Source organism: Lepus europaeus, chromosome 5 (assembly GCF_033115175.1).
Source record: "Lepus europaeus isolate LE1 chromosome 5, mLepTim1.pri, whole genome shotgun sequence".
In the NCBI taxonomy this organism is placed as follows: domain Eukaryota; kingdom Metazoa; phylum Chordata; class Mammalia; order Lagomorpha; family Leporidae; genus Lepus; species Lepus europaeus.
This window is the reverse complement of record NC_084831.1, coordinates 33831442-33852060: the sequence shown is the minus strand read 5'-3', so window position 1 is coordinate 33852060 and position 20619 is coordinate 33831442. Positions and strand designations below refer to the sequence as shown.

General features: G+C 39.9%; 1 protein-coding gene across 3 annotated transcripts in view; it reads left to right on the top strand.

Annotated features, from left to right (window-relative positions):
- The window catches only part of FOXJ3 (forkhead box J3), a 160527-nt gene that overhangs the window by 90892 nt on the left and 49016 nt on the right, over window positions 1–20619 (top strand). For all 3 annotated transcript variants that reach the window (XM_062191084.1, XM_062191083.1, XM_062191082.1), the window contains exon 4: window positions 1539–1613. In XM_062191084.1, coding sequence (XP_062047068.1) covers window positions 1539–1613 — 75 coding nt within the window. The remainder of the gene's footprint in view (window positions 1–1538; window positions 1614–20619) is intronic.

Below are 20619 nucleotides of genomic sequence, written 5' to 3'. Positions count from 1 at the left end.
TTTTTTTTTTAGATTTTTATTTATTTATTTATTTGAGAGTAAAGTTACAGACAGTGAAAAGGAGAGAAAGAGAGAAAGGTGTTCCTTCTGTTGGCTTATTTCCCAAATGGCCACAATTGCCGGAGCCGCGCCGATCCAGAGCCAGGAGTCAGGTGCTTCTTCCTGTTCTCCCACATGGGTACAGGGGCCCAAGGACTTGGGCTGCCTTCTACTGCTTTCCCAGGCCATGGCAGAGATCTGGATGGGAAGAGGAGCAGCCAGGACTGGAACCAGTGCCCATATAGGATGCCGGCACTGCAAGCGGAGGATTAGCCTACTGCGCCAGGGTGTCGTCCCCACCAATATCTTTCTATTTGTTTTTATTTCTTAAAGATTTTAGTGAGAATCTAATTGGTTTGTAGATGCTTTCTTAATATAGGCATGTAATTTAAAAAATTCTAATATGCATACCTAATGGATCATTTGAATCTTGCAGGAAGGTAAAAAGAAGTTAATCATCATCATCATCATCTATAATTCTACTTAAAATAACTCATGGCATTTTATTGTGACTTACTTCAGGAATACAGATGATGAAAGCCATAATATGTATAGAACTTTTTATTTGGTATTTAATATTTAAAATTGTATCAGTTGTATTCCTGCATCATAAATAGATCTTAAACATTTAAATGCTCTGTAGATGAGGGTATATCAAAAGGTTTGTGGAAAATGGAATTAAAAGATAAAGTTAATATTTCTTACCTAGATCCTTTTGATGGATTACAGCCATGATGGCACCTTGATTTTAGCCTGCCCAATCAATGAGACTGACTTTGGACTTCTGATCTTTAAGACTCTTAGATAGATAGTAAGTTCATATTGTTTAAAGTCACTTAAAAAAGGATGTTTATTTTGGTGCAGGGTAATCTTGAGGGGCTGATATTGTGGCACAGTGGGAAAAGCTGCAACCTGCAACACCAACATCCCATATGTGCGCTGGTTCATATTCCAGCTGTTCTACTTCCAAACAAGTTCTCTGCTAATGGTCTGGGAAAAGTAATGGAAGATGCTCCTGACAAGGGAGATCCACATGAAGCTCCTGAGTCTTGACTTTGACCTGACCCAGTCTCAGCTGTTGGAACCATCTGGGGAGTGAACCAGTGGATGGAAAATCTCTCTCTCTCTGTTTCTCTCTCTCTCTCTGTAATCTGACTTTCAAATAAATAAATAAATCTTGAAAAAAACTTTGAAATTATATATGTATATATATATGTTTTACTTTCATAATATGCATTATTCCATGAACTTTTTGAAGACCTCTTATATTACATAATTATGAAATCTACTAGAAATTGTTTTTTTCAAAAGCTACTTCCTTTGCATCATTTGTAATTTGAAAGTTAAGAAAGTTCTAAATTTGAAGCATATTTTAGGAGTTTGTTACTGTATCAAAGTGTAAATATATTTAGGTTTCTGATTCTGTTTTTCAGTTAGGTGGCTTTTTTTTTTTTTTTAAGGATTCCATTGACTCTTTGGCTTTTCTTATTTAATTTCAGAATTCCATAAGACATAATCTGTCACTGAACAAGTGTTTCCTTAAAGTGCCTCGATCCAAGGATGACCCTGGAAAGGTAGGATTAATTTTCTTAAAATAAGGCAGTCAGATTCTTTAGTATGTCTCTTGTTATGTTTGAATTGGGAATTTCTCTACTTCATTGATCAGAAACCTTTGTGAAATAGCAAGTCCTCCTTGCCCTCCGTTCTACGCTTGGTTTAGTTGGTGTGCTTCAAGGACCCACCAGTTAGGGTAAGTGTCCTTTATAAGCAGTGGGAACTAGCAGTGTAGATATGATCTTCTGTTAATTGCTCTTATTAAACTAGTCATTGGTTGCTTTTTAAGTGTCATATATTAAATTAAATTTGGTGTTAGAACTACTTGTCAGGAACCACAGTTTATTACTTGGTTATTAGATATACAGGGTTATCTGTATGTAATTGGCAAGTGGAAAAGTATTCTTACTGTGAAATAAAATTGCTTCTTTGTTATTACTTGTTTTTCTTAGTTGCTGTGTTCTCTGCTAGACTCCATTTATTTCCTGCCATGATAAAGTTTTAAGCATCTGTCTTATAGAAATCCCCCCATCTTTTTTTGTTTGTTTGTTTGTTTCAATGGCCGTGTCAACTACAATGTGGTGGAAACTTGGTGTAGTGACTTGGTTTCTAAGTGCTTGGTTGGACAGCATTTGATGGGAAGATAAATTGCTAGTTAAGAGACGGCATCCCTCTTGACAAGCATGCATTCTTGTTGAGGTAGTAGGGTTTCTTGTATTCTTAGCTGACTCTTCTTGGAAGGACCTTTCTAAAGTGCAAGTCTGATCATGTAAACACTCTGCTGCAGAATACTCCTCAGTGTCCTGGAGATGTCTGTTTTCATTCTTATATCTTTTACTTTTTTATTTATTTATTTATTTATTTTTTTAATTTTTAATTAATTAATTTTTTTTTTTTTGACAGGCAGAGTGGACAGTAGAGAGAGACAGAGAGAAAGGTCTTCCTTTTGCCGTTGGTTCACCCTCCAATGGCCGCCGCGGTAGCGCGCTGCGGCCGGCGCACCGCGCTGATCCGATGGCAGGAGCCAGGTGCTTCTCCTGGTCTCCCATGGGGTGCAGGGCCCAAGGACTTGGGCCATCCTCCACTGCACTCCCTGGCCACAGCAGAGAGCTGGCCTGGAAGAGGGGCAACCGGGACAGGATCGGTGCCCCGACCGGGACTAGAACCCGGTGTGCCGGCGCCGCAAGGCGGAGGATTAGCCTAGTGAGCCGCGGCGCCGGCTGTATCTTTTACTTTTTGTCTTACTCAGTGACTAGTGGCACTGAGGAGACACTCTTGTTAAATTACTAAATATATATATATTGTGCTCGCTTCGGCAGCACATATACTAAATTACTAAATATATTATATCTTTGCTAGACTGAGGTTAGAAATGGAGAGTTAATAATTTCTGTTTAAAGTGTTATGTAGTGAATGCTTTATAGTACTTTTTATGATCTATCCCATCAAATTGGTCCCTAATAAGATTGAATAGCTTATTATAATAGTCTTAATTCATTTATGTGTTTATAACTTCCTAAGAATGTGAATAGCAATTGGTGAAATTTTGTTTCCCTTTATAGGAAGATTGTTAGGAAAAAAATTACTAATATATCCAAAATTTTCTATATGATGAAAAATGTATGAAATCAGACTGAAACATTTTTAAAAGACTTTAGATATTATTAAACAGGCACTGATTGGATTCTGTAAATATTTGGTTCTGATTTAGTTGTTTTCTTTTTAAAGATTTTATTTATTTATTTGAGAGGTAGAGTTACAAACAGTGAGAGGAAGAGGCAGAGAGAAAGTCTTCCTTCTGTTGGTTCACTCCCTAAATGGCCGCCATAGCCAGAGCTGCAGCAATCCAAAGTCAGGAACCAGGTGCTTCTTCCTGGTCTCCCATGCAGGAGCAGGGGCCCAAGGACTTGGGCCATCTTCTACTGCTTTCCCAGGCCACAATAGAGAGCTGGACTGGAAGGGGAGCATCCAGGACTAGAACTGATGCCCATAGGATGCAGGTGCCGCAGGTGCAGGATTAACCTACTGCGCCAAGGCGCTGGCCCCTCTGATTTAGTTTTTAAGTGAATTTTAATTAAAAAAAAAAAAAAAAAACTGAAACCCTACATGAATGCTTAACTATATTATATATTAAGTTTTTTTTTTAATTAATTATTATTTTTTTTTTTTGGACAGGCAGAGTGGATAGTGAGAGAGAGAGAGAGAGAGAGAGAGAGAGAGAGAAAGGTCTTCCTTTTTGCCGTTGGTTCACCCTCCAATGGCCGCTGCGGCCGGCACATTGTGCTGATCCGAAGCCAGGAGCCAGGTGCTTCTCCTGGTCTCCCATGTGGGTGCAGGGCCCAAGGACTTGGGCCATCCTCCACTGCCTTCCCGGGCCATAGCAGAGAGCTGGCCTGGAAGAGGCGCAACCGGGATAGAATCCGCACCCCAACCGGGACTAGAACCCGGTGTGCCGGCGCCGCAAGGCGGAGGATTAGCCTGTTAAGCCACAGCGCCGGCCATATATTAAGTTTTAGTGACTTCGAGAGCCATTTAAAAATCTTGGTCTGTCAAGTTAATTTTTTCTGTGTACATCTTTAATTAAATAGTACTACAGAGCAAGGCAGATGTAGAAAACATGTTGTTGTTAGCAACTATAATTTTTGAATCAAGATTAAATCTCAGTGGTTTGCTACTAAAGCAGGAGAAATAAATAACATCGGAGAGGCTAATAAAAACATTCAGCTTTTACTATTAGTTTCCAGTTTTAAGAATGTTTTTAGTTTATTGAAATGCATTATTTTCATTGATTCTATAAATATATGAATAGCATTGATTTTAAAGTACATTTATAGTTAGAGTCATTTTTATTTTTTGTTTCAAAGTGAGTTTGAAATACCAGTTTTTCTGATTGATTTTGGTCAGATGTAGATGTTGTAAATTTGATCTTATAGAATACATTTTTGTAAAAATCATATTTATTTTTGATGTAAAAATGAGATTTTAAAAATTCCATTGCTTTAAAAAAAGCTTTGAAAACCTCAGGATCTAGCCCATTTTATAAAAGAGGAAACTATAGATAGGGAATGACTATGTTACATTCAATGTAGAATTGGAATTTAGGTATATTGGCCAGAATTACTTGCCACTTAACAGAGTCTCAATACAAACTTACCTAAAGGGGTGCTGTGGGGATACTTCAGGAAGAACTGGAACCAGGTTCTTAAATTGTGTCATCAGGAATGTTTCTTTACATCCCTAAATTCTGCTAACTTCTTTATGGTTTCATTTGCAGCCTGATAAGTGGCAGAGATGGCTTATGTGCTCCCAGCTTAGCAGAAAGAAAGTATCTTTGTGTCCTTTTCTCCAAATCACCTGGAATTACAGCAAGACTTAGAATGAATGCTGAATAAGCAAAATCACTTGGTTTCTTGTTCCTAGACTAGTGCTTTTTCTGTCTCCAATAGACCAATCTTCATTGAGAGGGAAGCCAAAATGTTAGTTAAGTTTTGGTACTTATGAACTGTTTTTTCTTTTTGCATTACAGTGTTTCCTGGCATTTGAGGAGCTTTTCCAAAACTACCCTCACCACAGTGGGAGAAAACCATTGAGCCAAGGTGGGGTGGGAGTAGATTTTGGACTTGGGTATGGGGTGGACTTTAACTCCTTACGAGTTTGCTGACTGCTACCATGACCCTGACAGGTCCAAGAGGTAGAAGGAGTGTTTGTGTATTTTTTAAATTTATTTTTACTTGAAAGAGTTACAGAAAGAGAGAGAGAGAGAAGGAGAGCCACAGACACAGGGATCTTCCATCCACTAGTTCACTCCCCAGATGATCACAACAGCCAGCACTGGGCCAGGCCAAAGCCAGGATCCAGGAGCTTCTTTCAGGTCTCCCACGTGGGTGGCAGTAACCTGAACACTTGGGCCATCTTCCATTTTTCCCAGGCTGTTAGCAGGGAACTGGTTCAGAAGTGAAGCAGCTGGGACATGAACCAGCACACATATAGGATTCCAGCACTGTAGGTGGTGGGTTTACTTGATACTCCCCGATGCCATCCCCAGAGGTAGAAACAGCTTATGCAGCATCTTCTGTGTATTTTCATGATCTGGCTTCTTGTTCACTGAATTACCAGAGAGGTACACAGACCAACTTAAATTTGAAGAGTTTTCTAAAATTACAGATATTTTTATGTGTTTCTTATTTTTTTTCCATACTCAATCGTTCATTTTCTAAAAACCTTTGTCCTAAAAGCCCTTACTGCTTGATTTGCTTTAGGTACATTGATGATCTGAAATTTGTTTTCTTCTATTCCCTGAAACTGATTTCAAGCAGGCACATTATCGCTTTCTTTAAAAAGAAACAAAATCAAATTATATTTAGCATCTGTAACTTTCCTGCTTTTTTGGGGGACATATTCCTCCTCAGTCTCCTTTGATTACAACCTTCTGTGCATCTTGTACTCTATCCCCATTTTAAAAATTCTCTTTTATCTTCCTGTTTGCATTAGTTTGTTTTCCTGTATTTTTATCTTTTTCATCTCATTTGTTTTTAAAAGTCTTCTGTAATTCACACATGTTTCTTAATTATCTTAATGTTCTGCTCACTTGAAAAAACAAATCATTATAAATTGAGATGTAAAAATATTTTTTGGGTTACCAGCTTAGTCATTTCTCAAAACTTTGTTCCCCTTCCCATTTCAGAAAAAAGGTACTTTTGACTTGAAAGTAACTAAAAGATTTTAGAAAGTAGAGTAGCCTAAGGAATTAGCAGCAAAGAACTCTACTAAAATTAAGAAGTTTAAGAGCACCTATATTGGGGAAATAACTACAGTTAATTTATAACAAGAAGATAGTGTTAGGAAGCTCTTTCTTGCCTTGGAATAGAAGATGATAAAGATGCAGTGGCTGTGCAGGTTGGAATCTCCTGGTTTGTGAGGAAATAAATCTATTGCTAGAGAAGTAACTTCTGAAAGTTCTGAGATTGTGTTTTTTTGTTTGTTTGTTTTGTTTTATTTTATTTTACTATTCCTGACCCTCTGGGTTAGTAGGAAGAACCATAACATAGTTGACTGATCACTTTCTTTTCAAAGGGTATTCCTTTTTAGATCATATTACTGTTGTGATATATTTATTTGTAAGTTGTCTATTATTTGCTGGTATCCCATTTGGGTCACTTCATTTTAAAACAATGTGGAAGAATTGGAGACGTTTGACAGATATAAAATACAACATTAAGAGATAAATTGTGTTGCAGGAATCATATAGTTGCCCTGAAGAAAAAAGATAAGACTGTAATTTTAATACTAGTTTTAAAGTAGATGCATGATTTTTGTGAGGAAGAAATGGAATGTTTCTCTGCATCTTTGTACTAAACAGGAAGTAAGAATTAAGGATAAGCAAAGAGTTTGGTTGGATGAAAATACATTATTTATTGGAGCTTGAGAAACCTCTGGTATGCATTCCTATAATCTGGTTTAGAGTTTGCCACTTCTGAAGTATTTGAACAGATGAAATTGCTAGCCTTTGTGGTTCTATTTTTTAATTTCTAAATTTATTTTATTTGAAAGGTAGAGAGACAAAACAAGTGGGAAAAGGAGAGAGGGAGAGATACTTCTTACTCCCCAGATGCCTTCAACAGCCATGATTGGGCCATGCTGAAGCCAGGAGCTAGGAACTCAATCCAGAACTCCCACGTAGATGGTTAGGGATCAACCCGCCTATGTGAGTGAGTCATTATCTGCTGCCTCCCACTTAGGAGCAGAGTCCAGGACAGAAACCTAGGCACTGATAGGCATCTTAGCTGCTGTATCAAACACCTGCCCCAAAGGTGAAACCTACTGGGAAGAGGACATCAACCAGTTTGACTGAGGGACCAGTCAGAACAAAGTTGGGGTAGAATCAAGAATTAAGAGTGTTATTATAAGGTGAGGTCTAGGAGTGAAGAGATGAATTGGTACAAGTGAGTAAACATCAGGTCAGTGTGAGATAGTCCATTAAACAAAGCAGGGCTAGTAGAAAGTCACTGGGGGAGTGTAGGCATTCAGAACGTTTGGTAGATTTGAGTTAGGTTGAGATGATGGTCCACTTCAGAGAGGCAACACTGAAGAGGCAGAGAGAAGAGCTGGCCTTGGGCCCTGACATACTGTCGATCAGGGCAGTTTAGTTGCAACTGCCTTTTATTTGCACAGCAATGTTCTCTATTTTCTTCTGAAAGAAGAATGAGAACCTTTTGTTGTTGGCCTCTTTTTTTTTTTTTTTTCATTTTCTATATCTAAACTACTTTTAAAAAATACTCAACTCTAAAATAAATTTTTAAAGATGCTGTAAAATTCACTGGTGTATAAATCTAGTAAGTTTTTTTTTTTTTTTAAGAGGTATGTACTTATTTGTTTGAGAGACAGAATTAGAGAAGGAGAGACAGAGAGAGGTCTTCATCCACTGGTTCACTCTCCAAATGGCCTCAACAGCTGGAGCTGGGCCAATCCGAAAGCAAGAGCTTCTTCCAGGTGTCCCATGTGGATGCAGAGGCCCAAGGACTTGGGCCATCTTCTGCTGCTTTCCCAGGCTATAGCAGAGAGCTGGATTGGAAGTGGAGCAGCCGGGACTAGAACCAGCGCCCATATGGGATGCTGGCACTGAGCTTTTATTTACTGCCTCCCAGAGTGCATCAGCAAGAAGCTAGATTGGAAGTTGAGGGGCCAGGACTGAACTGACACTCTGATATGGGATGTAGGTAACACAAGCAGCAGCTTAACATGCTGTGTCATGTAATAGAATGCTTTAAGTATCCTTAACATTTAAGAAAAAAACATTTTACTATAATCAGTATGCTAATTACATATTAATTTTAATCTACCAGTTATCTCTCCTAGACAGTGCTTAGCTTGATAATCAATGATTTTAAAATAAAACAAAGAACAAAACATGCTACATTTGTTAAGAAAGTGTGTCCCTGGAAGCTGAGCTGGTATTGTAGTAGTTTTCTATATATTCAGGCAGCCTCATGGCCTGAGTAGAGTGGCTGTTAAACCTGTTGTCCAAGCTAGAAACTTCTGAGAGTAAGAGATGTTATTCTTAATTATGCATAGGTGGGGCCAGCACTGTGGCACAGTGGGTTAACGCCCTGGCCTGAAGCTCCGGCATCCTATATGGGCGCCGGTTTGAGACCTGGCTGTTCTACTTCCGATCCGGCTCTCTGCTATGGCCTGGGAAAGCAGTAGAGGATGGCCCAAGTCTTTGGACCCCTGCACCCACGTGGGAGACCTGGAGGAGCTCCTGGCTCCTGGCTTCGGATCAGCACAGCTCCAGCCATTGCGGCCAATTGGGGAGTGAACCATCTGATGGAAGACCTTTCTGTCTCTCTCTCTGCCTCTCCTCTCTCTGTGTAACTCTTTGACATAAATAAATAAACCTCTAAAAAAAATTATGCATAGGTAACCAGGTATAAACCAGGACTGAAACTAGAAAGTTTGATTAAAAATAGGAACCACATCATAAGATGTTGAGGGAATCATGACATAACATAGACCAAATTTGATCATTGTTACAAGGTGATTATTCAAATTTTTGAAAAAAGCACATATTTAAATAACCCATAGCTCTTAATAAAAATTCAGCTGTTTTTGAACAATTAGAATTTAACAGACATCAAGAGAACATAATAGATTACTTTAACACATTGCTTTAACAGAGCATCAGAGTTTAATTCTATGTCAAAGAGAAATTGAGCTTCCTGTGATCTTTTGCTGTGAGGTTTCCTTCCTTTACCTTCTTTCATGTTGGTGACCATGTTTCTGTGTTTCTGTGTGTAAGACATCTTTAAGCATCTTTTGCAGGGCAGGATGAGTGGCAACAAATTCTTTCAGTTTCTGTTTGCTATGAAAAGTCTTAATTTCACCTTCATTCACAAATGAGAGCTTTGCAGGATATAGTATTCTGGGCTGGCAGTTTTTCTCTCTTAGTACCTGGGCTATGTCTCGCCATTCCCTTCTAGCTTGTAGGGTTTCTGATGAGAAGTCTGCTGTGAGTCTAATTGGAGATCCTCTAAGAGTGATCTGACGTTTCTCTCTTGCACCTTTTAGGATCTTTTCTTTCTGTTTCACTGTGGTGAGTTTGATTACAACATGTCGTGGTGAGGATCTCTTTTGGTCATGTTTATTAGGGGTTCTATAAGCTTCCTGTACTAAGATGCCTCTGTCCTTCTCCAAACCTGGGAAATTTTCTGCTAGTATCTCACTGAAAATGCCTTCTAATCCTTTCTCCCTCTCCATGCCTTCAGGAACTCCTAGAACCCGAATGTTGGGTTTTTTAATAGTATCCTGTAGATTCCCGACAATATTTTTTAGATTTCTAATTTCTTCTTCTTTTCTTTGGTTTGCCTGTTTCCTTTCCTGTTCTCTGTCTTCTAAGTCTGATATTCTCTCTTCTGCTTCGCCCATTCTGTTTTTAAGGCTCTCTAATGTGTTTGTCATTTGATCTATTGAACTCTTCATTTCATTATGATTTCTAGTCACTATCAGAGTTTCTTGTTCCACTAGTTGTTTCATTTCATTTTGATTCCTCCTTAATATTTCACTTTCACGAGAGAGATTTTCTATCTTGTCCATGAAGGATTTCTGTAGTTCAAGAATTTGTTTTTGAGAACTTCTTAATGTTCTTATCAATTTTTTGAGATCCGCTTCTTGCATTTCTTCGATCTCATCATCTTCATAGTCTTGAATTGGGGTGTCTTTTTCATTTGGGGGTGTCATAGTGTCTTCCTTGTTCTTGTTAGCTTGGTTTTTGCGTTTGTTGTTTGGCATGTTGGAGATATTTGGTTTGTCATGATTTTAAGAAATCTTATTTCAACCAGATATTTTGGAGACATGATAGTTATCTTAATGAGAAAGCCCCAGAGGCTTAAAGGGTTAAATACTTGTAAAATCCTACAGGTGCTTTCAAAAATACTGTGAAGTAAGCAAGTGCCTCTTGTTGGTTGATGAGTTTATAATTTTAAATTGTCAGCAAGCGATCTAGGACTTGCTCCCTCATTTCTCTATTCTAAGCCCAACTTCTTCTTTCATTTCTCTATTCTCTTCAAGGTAGGAAACTAACTCTATTATGAAGGAATCTGTAGGATGCACAATTTAATCTTTAGACCTTATAAAAGAGATGGCTAACATTTTTCTGCAATAGCATAGCCAAAATAAGAACTCAAATAATAATCTCATAGCTAGATTCACTTCGCCATCAGCGAAGTATACAGTAAGTAGAAAAAACCTCCCTTTCAGACCAAAGGGAAAGAAAGTTTTAAAGTGAGAATATAATTTTCCTCATGGGCATTGTCTACCTTAGAAAAACTACTACAGAACATGCCTGTGACTATAGACTTGTAGTTCAGGCCACCGAAGATTAGAGATGGGAAACGGGCACTCCCTTGACTTGCATCCTCTGGTCTGCTTTAACACAAACCAGGAGGAAAAGAAAGCTCGGCATCAGAAGCAATGGGTGGCAGGCCTATTAATGGCTGATCTGTACAGTGATCTGCCCTTAAGGAGACCCAACAGGCCAGTCCACTGCAGTGGCTTTCAATGTGGTAAGCCTGGGCTTCAGCAGAAGTCAGCTTGTGAAGAGCCCTGGCAGCTCTGCCAAGAGTTGGATCACTGGAAATGGACCTGCCCTGGAGTCGAAGGATGCCCAGGTCAGAGCCACAGATCTTATTGGCTCTAAGCTGAAAAGCCCTTCACTCAGCCCAACTTCCAAAGGGACCACTGCAGCTGAGGGGATGGTCAAGTAGGGTCAGCAACATTGCAGGCAGAACTGTAAATTTCTTGTTAGAGATGCCCCCTGCCTTTACCTGGCCAGCTCTCTTCCCAGGCCAGCCAAGTAATGAAAGTCAACAGAGTGCCTTCCCCTAGGAGGTTCACACCTCCCTTAGGATATACCCCATGTGAAGAGATAGATAGGTCTTGGCCTCTGAATTTACAAGGCCTAAAGCCCACCAGATTATTATCAAGCCCCTTCTATCAGGTTCTATTTGCCTCTCAATCAGAAAACTTAATTGTAGCTTAGACAGCACCTTCCTTAGCTCCTCTAATAATGACTCTGTCCTTTGTTCTAGGCCCTGTCTAGTGCACTTGGGCCTCATTCCTTTGTAATCATAACCTCTACTCTACCACCAATGGCTCTACTCCCAACCTGTGTGTACTGATGGTCCTCTTCCCCACTTAATGCTGTATAATTGTTCAAACCTGGTAAATGCCACTCTTAGGATCATTGGTTACTATCCTCACTCTGTCTTTTATGACCTTGTCTAAATATGATCAGAGTCGGCAAACTTGGAAGGCTTCCATAGCCTTGGCAACTCATGACGACAGCCTAGGATGGTTACTGGCGCCATAAACTAGAGTGTCAATTTGTTGGGTCAACAACAGGAGCCACTGTGCACTTGCTCCTCATGTGGGATCTCTGTCCTTAATGTGCTGTACATTGTGATTTAATGCTATAACTAGTACTCAAACAGTATGTTTCACTTTGTGTTTCTATGTGGGTGCAAACTGTTGAAATCTTTATACTAAATTGATCTTCTGTATATAAAGAGAATTGAAAATGAATCTTGATGCAAATGGAAGGGGAGAGGGAGCGGGAGAGGGGAGGGTTGCGGGTGGGAGGGAAGTTATGGGGGGGGGGAAGCCATTGTAATCCATAAGCTGTACACTGGAAATTTATATTCATTAAATAAAAGTTAAAAAAAAAAAAAAGATGTTGAGGGAAAGCAAGACAAATAAACCTTTTAGAGTTGGACTGCCAAATATAAATTAGGAAAGAAAAAGAGATTAAGGCATATATGAACCAAAAAAAGTCAGGGATAGAAGGGATTAGGTACTGTGACTGAAGCTGAGAACCAGGGAAGAGCAGAGAATAGGCACAATGATTGATTTTGCTACTGTGCAAATACTTTAGATGAAACATGAGATTAATAAATATAGCCATTTCAGATTGTTAGTTGTTCGTGAAAGGGACTACTCTCCTCAGGACTGTTAGCCTCTTGGATATCTTTGTAGTTAATCAGATAATATTAGACTATTTTAACCTGAAGCCTGTTAAAGAAAGGTCATAGTAATGTCTGATAAATCAGGGTACTTTGTGTTGACATACATTTATCCATTGGTAGACATTTGGGGCATTTTCAGTTCTGGAAGATTATGAAAAATCTACTAAAAAATTCTTGTTTAAGTTCTCCGTGGACTTATGCATTTATTTCTCTTAAATAATGGAATAATTATTAAGTCAACTTTTTAGCTGTGCTCTATTAATTTTTTAATAGTCATTCTAGAACTTACCAATATGTAACATTAATTTATTCTTGTCTTATTTGAAGTAATTATACCACCTTCTACTTTACACCTCACATTTCCAACCATAGATTGTCTTTTTCTTGCCATCCATTTCACAAATGTAATAACCTTACAACTGTATAACACTATTTATTCACCATCATTTTATTTGTACTGTTGTCTTGTGCTTCTGCCTGTATCGTATATATCACTTTAGGATTTGTTTTATACATACAGTTATGTATTTTCAGGAAATTATGTTGAAGAAAATATTCTCTTCATTATTTTTTTAAAATGTTTATTTATTTAAAAGGCAGACTTACAGAGAGGCAGAGGCAAAGAGAGAGAGAGGTCTTCCATCTGCTGGTTGACTCCCCAGATGGCCGCAATGGCTGGAGCTGTGCTGATCCGAAGCCAGGAGCCAGGAGCTTCTTCTGGTTCTCCCACGCAGGTGCAGGGGCGCAAGGACTTGGGCCATCTTCCACTGCTTTCCCAGGCCATAGCAGAGAGCTGGATTGGAAGAGGAGCAGCTGGTACTCTAACTAGTGCCCTTATGGGATACCAGCACTGCAGGTGGCGACTTTATCTCCTATGTCACAGCGCTGGCCCCTCATTATTTACTTTTGTTGATGTTCTTTCTTATAAATCCATGTTTCTGTCTGATATATTTTTCTTTTAGCCTGACAGCTACTTTGGCATTTCTTGTTAAGTATTAGAGCAACACATTTTTTAGGCTTTTGTTTATCTTAAAGGCTCTTTATTTTATTTTTGTTTTCTTGTTCTGGATGTAGAATCCTGGTTTTGCATAGTAGTCCCACCTTTCAGAACTTTGAAGATACTTCATTGTCATTTGCCTCCAATTTCTGATGAAAAGTCTTATTTTTATACCTTGTATGTAGTATATGTCCCTTTTCCATTCCTCTCTTTGATAACTTTCAAGATATTTTCTTCTTTGGATCTCAACAGTTTGTAATGTGCTTCAGTGTAATTTTCTTTGTATTTTTCTGGGGTTTGCGTATATTTCTAAAATTGGTCAGAAGAGGTTTTCCATTTATTTATTTGGGGGACTGGCGCCATGGCACACTGGGTTAATCCTCCGCCTGTGGTGCCAGCATCCCATATGGGCGCCGGTTCTAGTCCCAGTTGCTTCCCTTTCAGTCCAGCTCTCTGCTATGGCCTGGGAAAGCAGTAGAGGATGGCCCAAGTGCTTGGGCCCCTGCACCCGCATGAGAGACCAGAAAGAAGCTCCTGGCTCCTGGCTTCGGATCAGCGTAGCTCCGGCCGTTGCAGCCTTTTGGGGAGTGAGCCAACGGAAAGAAGACCTTTCTCTTTCTCTCTCTCTCTCTCTCTCTCACTGTCAACTCTACCTGTCAAATAAATAAAATAAAATCTTGAAAAAAAAAAAAAAAACCAGATTATTTATTTGAAAGTGTTGCAGAGAGAGAGATGGGTCTTCCATCCGCTGGTTCACTACCCAAATGACTGCAATGGCAGAGCTGGGCCAATCCAGAGCCAGAAGCTTCTTCTGGGTCTCTCATGTGGGTACAGGGGCCCAAGCAATTGGGCCATCTTCTAGCGCTTTCCAAGTCTGTAGCCGCGACAAGAATCGGAAGTGGAGCAGCCAGGACTTGAACTGGTACCCATATGGGATGCCGGCACTGCAGGTGGTGGTTTTACCTGCCATGCCACAGTACAGGCGCCTGAAAACAGATTTTTTTTTAAAGGAATTTCCTTAACTTGATTAAAAGCATTTGTGAAAACCCTACAGTTTATAGCGGTGAGACATTGGGTATTTCCTACGAAGATTGAGAACAAACAGCAATATTTGCATTTACCCACTTTTATTTCACATACAGTTAGAGGTCTTAAACAATGGTGTAAGGCAAGAAAAAGAAATAAAAGGCTCCATATTTAAAAAGAATATGTAAAAGTATCTTTATTTGCAGACAACATTCTTGTACATGTAGGAGATCTTAAAGAATATATGGAAAAGGTACTTGAACTGATAATGATGTTAGCAAGTTTGTAAGGTGCCAGGTCAGTGTAACTTTTCCTGTTCTACCAACAAAGGATTGAAAATGAAATTAAAAGAAGCAGTTCAGTTTATTCTAATGTCCAAAATAATGAAATACTTTCAGGATACATTTTAACAAAGCATATGTAGATGTGTTTTTCATTGAAAAGCTATAAAACATCACTGAGAGATAGAAACAGACCTAAATAGAGCAATAAAGCATATTTATGGGGTGATAGTCACTGCTAGATGTCAGTCTTCCTATGTTGATTTATAATTAGTATAATTCCATTTTTTTAAAGATTTATTTTATTTATTTGAAAGTTACAGGGGCCAGCGCTGTGGCGCAGCTGGTTAATGCCCTGGCCTGAAGTTCCGGCATCCCATATGGGTGCCAGTTCCAGACCCGGCTGCTCCACTTCAGATCCAGCTCTTTGCTATGGCCTGGGAAAGCAGTGGAGGATGGCCCAAGTCCTTGGGCCCCTGCATCCGCGTGGGAAACCCAGGGGAAGCTCCTGGCTCCTTGCTTCAGATTAGCGCAGCTCCGGCTATTGTGGCCATCTGAGGAATGAACCATCGGATGGAAGACCTTTCTCTCTCTCTCTACCTCTCTGTGTAACTCCGTGTTTCAAATAAATAAAATAAATCTTTAAAAAAAAAAAGAAAGAAAGAAAGAAAAAAGAGTTACAGAAGAGAGGTAGAGACAGAGAGAGGTCTTCCATCCACTGGTTCACTCCCCAGATAGCTGCAACAGCTGAAGCTGTGGTGATCTGAAGCCAGGAGCCAGGAGCTTCTTCTGGGTCTCCCACGCAGGTACAGGGGCACAAGGACTTGGGCCACCTTATTCTGTTTTCCCAGGCCATAGCAGAGAGCTGGATTGGAAGAGGAGCAGCCGAGTCTCAAACTGGCGCCCATATGGGATGCCGGCGATTCAGGCCAGGGCTTTGAGCTGCTGAGCCACAGCACCGGCCCCAAGTATAATTCCAGTTTTAAAAAGAGTCCCAGGAGGTTTCTTTAGATGTTGATGACCTTGTTCTCCTATTTATGTTAGAAATGCAAAGGACCTAGAATGGACACCCATTTTGGTGAAAAAACAAAAAGTTGTAAGAATTATTGCCTGATTCCAAATTTTTATATAGGAGTACTTCAGAAAGCTTGTGGAAAAATAGAATTAAAATACTATTTTGGGACCAGTGTTGTGGTGTAGTAGGTAACCACAACCTGTAACATTGGCATGCCATATGAGTGCTGGTTCCTGTCCTGGCTGCTCCACTTGCGATCCAGCTCCCAGCTAATGGCCTGGGAAAAGCAGTGGAAGATGGCCTAAGTGCTTGGGCCCCTGCTGCCCTCACGGTAGACCTGGAAAAAGTTCCTGGCTCCTGGCCTTGGCTTAGCACAGTCCTGTACATTGCAACCATCTGGGGAATGAACTAGCAGATGGAAGGGCTCTGTCGATCCTTTTTTCTATCTCTGTAACTCTCACTTTCCAATAAATCTTTAAAAAAATAGATTATTTTGGTACAAAAAAACCTGGTATCTATATGTAGTTTTTTCATAATGCACATTTCCCACAAACTCTTGAAGACCTTCCTTATGTATGGTCTCAATTTTATGCAGCTATTATAATTAAGACAAAATAGTACTGCATAAAGGATAACCTTGTAGATAAGTTCAACAGAATGGAGCTCAGAAATAGGCCCAAGTATATATTTAGCTGGTTTTGACAGAGGTACCAATCTAATTTAACTGAGAAAAGAATATGATCTTTTTTTAAAAAAAATATGATTGGCCGGCACCGCGGCTCACTTGGCCAATCCTCCTCTACCTGCGGCGCCGGCACCCAGGGTTCTAGTTCCGGTCGAGGCGCCGGATTCTGTCTCGCTTGCTCCTCTTCCAGTCCAGCTCTCTGCTGTGGCCCGGGAGTGCAGTGGAGGATGGCCCAAGTCCTTGGGCCCTGCACCTGCATGGGAGACCAGGAGAAGCACCTGGCTCCTGGCTTTGGATCAGCGCAGTGTGCCAGCCACAGCACGCTTGCCACAGCGGCCATTGGGGGGTGAACCAATGGAAAAGGAAGACCTTTCTCTCTGTCTCTCTCTCTCTCTCTCTCTCTCACTGTCCACTCTGCCTGTCAAAAAAAAAAAAAAAAAGATTCTTTTTTTTTTCTTTTAAGATTTACTTATTTGAAAAAGTTACGCAGAGAGAGAAAGAAAGGTCTTCATCCAGTGGTTTACTCCCCAGTTGGCCGCAATGGCCGAAGCTGCACTGATCTGAAGCCAGGAGCCAGGAGCTTCCCTTGGGTTTCCCACACGGATGCAGGGGCCCAAGGCCTTGGCCCATCCTCTACTGCTTACCTAGGCCAAAGCAGAGAGCTGGATTGGAAGAGGAGCAGCTGGGCGTCAAACCGGCTTCCATATGGGATGCCGGTGCTTTAGGACAGGGCGTTAACCTGCTGCGCCACAGCGCCAGCCCCAGAATATGATCTTTTCAAGATTAGTTTTGTATATCTTGATTGAAGAAAAAATATTTTTTTTAACTTTTATTTAATGAATATAAATTTCCAGTGTACAGCTTATGGATTACAATGGCTTCCCCCCCCATAACTTCCCTCCCACCCGCAAGAAGAAGAAAAATTAATAATTGATCCTTACACTTAAAGAAAATTAAGTATATCAGAGACCTCAACATAAAAATAATTAACACTATAAAATTTCCAGAAGAAAACATTGAAGAAAATATGTACCATTCTGGAGTAAGCCTTTAAAAAAAAAATAAAAAGAGACCATGAAAGGAAAATTGATAAACTGGACATTATTAATTAAAAGCTTTTTGTTTTGTAGAAGCTACCATCATGCAGGTAACCACAGACCAGGAAAACATATTCACAATACATGTCTGTCAATGGAGTTGTTATTCAGACTATATAAAAAGTTCTCACAACACAGGTAGCCAAAATTCTTACAATTCTGAGTAAAACATGGGGAAAATATATGAATAGACACTTTATAAAACATGATTTGTGGATATCAAATTAGTGTGTGTGTGTGTGTGTGTGTATGTATGTATGTATATGCAAAGATGCCCAACCTTATTGGTTAAGGAAATGCATATGGAAACCACTGAGATTGATCTGTATATATCACAGGAGTGGCTTTAATTGAAAAGACTTAAATAGCAAGTCTTGGAAAAGGCAGAGTGTTGAATTTTCTTTCCTTTTTAAAAAGATTTGTTTGTTAGAAAGGCAGAGTTACAGAGAGAAGGAGAGACAGAGCAGAAATCTTCCATTGCTGGTTTGCTCCGCAAATGGCCATGTCAGGCCATTTGAAAGTCAGAGTTACACAGAGAGAGAAGGAGAGGCAGAGAGAAAGAGAGGTCTTCCATCCATGGGTTCACTCCCCAATTGGCCGCAACGGCTGGAGCTGCTTAGTTTTGTTTTGGATGGAGTATACATGTGTATTAGTCTGAAAGCCATTCAATGTCCAAACTTTAGAGTGGACACTTTTTTTAAAAGATTTATTTTATTTATTTGAAAGAATTACAGAGAGAGGTAGAGACAGAGGTCTTCCATCCACTGGTCCACTCCCTAGATGGCCGCAATGCCTGAAGCTACTCCGATCCGAAGCCAGGAGCCAGGAACTTCTTCTGGGACTCCCACATAGGTGCAGGGGCCCTCGGACTTGGGCCATTTTCTACTGTTTCCCAGGCCATAGCAGAGAGCTGGATCGGAAGAGGAGCAGCCAGGACTAGAACTGGTGCCCATATGGGATGCTGGCACTTCAGGCCAGGGCATTAACCCGCTGTGCCACAGCACCAGCCCCTAGAGTGGACTCTTAATCGAGCATTTCAATACAACTCTTAAGATATATATGTTTTATTCCGCACAAAATATGATTGGCTTTGGCCAACAAAGGGAAAAAAAATCTGCTCATAGGCATATTGCTATCCATTAAATACTCACAAAACACCAAACATCCAAATGTGAAACAATAATGATTAAAATGATTCACAAAAGAGGCTGTGAAATCCTCTATTTCTGAGCTCCATCTGTGAAATCACATATTTGGATCAAAGGACCTTAAATTTTCCCTCACCAACCAAAAGCGCAGTGAGATATACCATTTCACACCCACTAGGGTGTCTGTTATTAGTGTTTAAAAATAATATTTAAATTTACAGTAGCCACTCAAATGTATACTGATGAATAAATGGATAAGCTGCAGTTAATACATTCAGTGTAATAGTATTCAGCCTTAAAAAGGAAATTTTAATGCATGCTGCAACATGGTTCAACCTTGAAGACCTGCTAAGTTATAGAAGAACAAATATAGCATGATTCTGATTATATGTACCTTTAGCAGTCAAATTCATAAAGATAAAAAGTAAAGGGGATGGCACTGTGGCACAGTAGGCTAAACCTCCACCTGCAGTGCCAGCACCCCATATGGATGCCGGTTTGTGTCTCAAATGCTCCTCTTCTGATCCAGTTCTCTGCTATGGCCTGGGGAAGCAGTGGCAGATAGCCCATGTGCTGGGGCCCCTGCACCCACATGGGAGACCAGGAAGAGGCTCCCGACTCCTGGCTCCAGGTCTGCCCAGCTCTTACCAGGGCTTACCTGCTATGCCACAGCACTGACCCCACTTTAAAGTTTATTATAAAAATGAAACCAGACTAAACTGTCTTGTCTTGTCTTGTTCCACATGATTGTAGAATAGTAGATTCTACTCTGAGGAATTTGGTTTGAGCATGTTTATTGATTGGCTATATAAAAGGCAGTTTGGTTTTTATGAGATACATTGTATATGTAGCAAGGAAAAAGCAAAGATAAGCTGCTTTTTCTCCCCTCCCATCTCCAACAGATTTATATTGTAAAGGTATGCCATTAAGAAACAAAAAATGGAGGAGAGAAGTATGGAATTTATCATTTCCATAAACAGTGTTAATATTTTAAACTATTTCTCTTGGTATGCTCTCTTGTTGTTTTCCTTCAATTTTTAAGAGAACATAATTTAAATTTTTTGCACTTTGTTTATTTTGAAACTTGCTGGCTGAACCCATTCATGAATTAAACATTTAAGTTGTTTCACTTACCATTTAGATTTGTGAGATCCCACAGTGTATAAACTGTAGCGTCTTTTTACATAAAATTCTTTGAGACTTGAATGTCAACTGATAGGATTGTCATTTGTTTAATTAAGAATTAGTATATACTAAAATGTATATGGTTTTCTTTTTTTTTTCTTTTTCTTTTTTTTTTTTTTTTTGAAAGGGAAAGGGTTTATTGGGGGAAACTTGACAGACCGGAGGGAAGGGGCCAAGAAAGAGAAGGAGAGTGTAAGACAGAGATCAAGAAGGAGAGCAAGAGAAAGAGATCGAGAGATCAGGAGACAGAATGAGAGCCACATGTTCAGGAACAAGTCCTCTTGAAACTTTGCCGGGGGCAGGCAGGGAAGTAGGAGCAGTGAATCCTATTATGATGGGGGTGGAACTGATACTGGTGGTTGGGCCATGGGGTCACCTGGCTTCCAGCCACGGTGCCGGGGGCTAGAGCCTAGGATGGTGTCTGGGTTGTAAATCGTGCCATAGATAGGACTGTGCCATTTTACTAATATAACCCCCCTTTTTTAATAAAGCAAGAGTTGTATGGGATTACATTAGCCCCAAAAATCCAGGAGGGGTAGAGGGACGATGATCTGCCTTTAGAGCTACTTCCTGCTGA